This window comes from Vitis riparia, chromosome 4 (assembly GCF_004353265.1).
Source record: "Vitis riparia cultivar Riparia Gloire de Montpellier isolate 1030 chromosome 4, EGFV_Vit.rip_1.0, whole genome shotgun sequence".
Classification (NCBI taxonomy): domain Eukaryota; kingdom Viridiplantae; phylum Streptophyta; class Magnoliopsida; order Vitales; family Vitaceae; genus Vitis; species Vitis riparia.
Window position 1 is genome coordinate 20,031,882 of NC_048434.1, and position 2,639 is coordinate 20,034,520.

General features: G+C 44.9%; 1 protein-coding gene across 1 annotated transcript; it reads left to right on the plus strand.

Annotated features, from left to right (window-relative positions):
* Window positions 1-244: 244 nt before the first annotated feature.
* On the plus strand, window positions 245-1,835 carry LOC117912124 (GATA transcription factor 5-like). Its single transcript, XM_034826601.1, has 3 exons — window positions 245-389; window positions 485-829; window positions 912-1,835. The coding sequence occupies exons 2-3, from the start codon at window positions 488-490 to the stop codon at window positions 1,584-1,586; spliced, it is 1,017 nt and encodes a 338-aa protein (XP_034682492.1). The 5' UTR covers window positions 245-389; window positions 485-487; the 3' UTR covers window positions 1,587-1,835.
* The last annotated feature ends 804 nt before the right edge of the window (window positions 1,836-2,639 follow it).

A 2,639-nucleotide genomic window follows, 5' to 3' on the forward strand; every position in this document is an offset into this window, starting at 1 on the left:
TAGAAGAAGTTACAGAGTTGCTGCGGATTGCATGTGGGCGGTCCCAAAGGTGATTTTACCAGAAAAATTAAAATAAAGATTAAAGAAAAGAAAAATGAGTGTATGAGGTACGGTTACACATTGGATCGTGTTTAAGTGGGGAAATAAATACGTAAAGGGCAGAATATGGATAGATATCGAAGAGAAATTTTAAAAAATAAAAAGAAATTAAGGGATGGCAAGTAACTGGCACTTTTAGTATTCAGCCCTTTCATTCAATGCTTTACCCAACTCACCACCCCTTTTCTTTACAATTCCACCGCTTTATCACCACTCCTCCCCCTCCTCCTGCGTCTCCCTCTCCCTCTCCTTCTCATCTTCTTCATTTGTTGTAGCTCTCTTCCTCTCAGGTGAGTTTGTCTATAATGGACCGAAAAAGATGTATTTTTTTTTAATGGGGGCTTTTTGTGAATGATTGTTAAGGTTTTTTTAAAATTTGTAACAGGAAATGGAATGCGTTGAGAAGGCCCTGAAGAGCAGTGTGGTTAGGCCGGAGTTGGCCTTTAAATTGACCCAACAACCGGCGTGTATGGATGATATGTGCATGGCAAATGGGCAAAGCGGTGTTTCTGGTGATGACTTCTCTATAGACGACCTTCTAGACTTCACAAATGGAGGTATTGGAGAAGGGCTCTTCCAAGAAGAAGATGAAGAAGACGAGGACAAGGGCTGCGGCTCCCTTTCCCCTCGTGGGGAACTAACGGAGAACGATAACTCCAACCTTACTACTACAACTTTCTCCGTGAAAGACGAGTTCCCTTCCGTTCCCGCTACCGAACTCACAGTTCCGGTATGGCTCCTCTCCCCCTGAAAAAATCGTCTTTTCCAAAGGGTTTTTGCTCTGTGGCTAAGAAAAGGAACCATTTTTACAGGCGGATGATTTGGCGGACCTTGAATGGTTGTCTCATTTTGTAGAGGATTCCTTCTCGGAATACTCCGCACCTTTCCCCCACGGAACCCTAACAGAGAAGGCCCAGAACCAAACGGAAAACCCCCCTGAACCGGAAACGCCGTTGCAGATAAAGTCGTGCCTGAAGACTCCATTTCCGGCCAAGGCTAGAAGCAAACGAGCGAGAACAGGCGGTCGGGTTTGGTCTATGGGTTCTCCGTCGCTTACGGAATCATCCTCCTCGTCTTCGTCTTCCTCTTCTTCGTCCCTTTCCTCGCCTTGGCTCATCTACCCCAGCACGTGTCAGAACGTGGAATCGTTTCACTCGGCCGTAAAGCCGCCGGCGAAGAAGCACAAGAAAAGACTGGACCCGGAAGCCAGTGGCAGTGCGCAGCCGACCCCCCACCGGTGCAGCCATTGTGGGGTCCAGAAGACTCCACAGTGGAGAACCGGTCCGCTCGGTGCCAAAACCCTCTGCAACGCATGTGGGGTTCGCTACAAGTCCGGCCGACTCTTGCCTGAGTATAGACCAGCATGTAGCCCAACTTTTTCTAGCGAAATTCATTCAAATCACCACCGGAAAGTGTTGGAAATGCGGCGGAAGAAGGAGGTGACCCGGCCTGAATCCGGTTTAGCTCCGGCAGTTCCAAGTTTTTGAAGAGAAATTATTTAGTCTTAGATAGGTAAAAGAAAAAACCGAGGAAAGTAAAAAAAAAAAAAAAAAAAAAAAGGAAGGAATAGCTCATGAACCGGGTGCATAGGACCCGGTTCAAATTAGACCGAGTTAGTTTCGGTTCGAGTGTACATTTCCGTGGTGGTTGCGGTAGGTTTCTAGTCATGTAACTGGTTAGGAAGACTTTAATGTACCTTTTTTTTATATAAAAAAAAAAAAGGAATTAATTTCTTATTTCCTTTTACCGTTTCGCCATGACGTTAAATTAGTGATTTGGTCTGATTGAGAGAGAGAGAGAGCTTTGCATTGTGAAATTGAAAACGGTTCAGAAGGCTTTTCTGGCGTCCGTTGCAAAGCGAAAAGCTTGTGAGGAAGCGCCAAAATGTTTTTGGCGTGTGGTATGGCGTATGGGAATCCCCTGAATCCCCAAGGAAGATAAGGAAGCAGGGGAAAGGGGCCTTCTATTTTTCTATTTTTTGCAGAGGGAGTGAATCGTGATGGGAGGCTTTCGATTTTATGGGTATTCGCACACTGGACTTCTTTTCGGTGGTAATCTCAAAATATGAATATGACATCTGGTTGTACCTTTCCCTTGTGGAATTCTAAGTGTACATCACCCAACCCAAAAGGGTCTCAATCCTTTGCTTTTCTTGGTTAAAAGGGTTTGGAGTTTTGAGATGAGATGGATTGTGTCCAAATCCTTCCCCATATTTAATCAACCCTTTTAGGCTGGCTGTGGTCTAGTCAGGACCTTCACTCCCTTAAAAGACTCATGTATCGGCTATAGCACTCACTATAGGCTAGAATTTGATTCACCAACCCAGAAGTTCTAAAAATGTAGCCAAGCTTTTACCGATTTTGTTTACCAAAGTGCAAGCTCTAAAGTTCAAATTTGTCTAGGTTTACGATCAGACCATTTAAAATTATGGTGCCAAGAGGCTGACAAGTCATGATGTGAGCCAAATTGAATGGGATTGCCTCAGTTATCAGGTACCCGTCCCCGGGAGTTTCACAGACATTTATGATATCCTGAAGCTT

What these genes read in the sequence shown, in the direction of transcription:
- LOC117912124 (XM_034826601.1), top strand. Translation starts at nt 488, where the DNA reads ATGGAATGCGTTGAGAAGGCCCTGAAGAGCAGTGTGGTTAGGCCGGAG. An exon ending in CTACCGAACTCACAGTTCCG is followed by an intron (nt 830 to 911) that starts GTATGGCTCCTC and finishes CCATTTTTACAG; the next exon opens with GCGGATGATTTGGCGGACCT.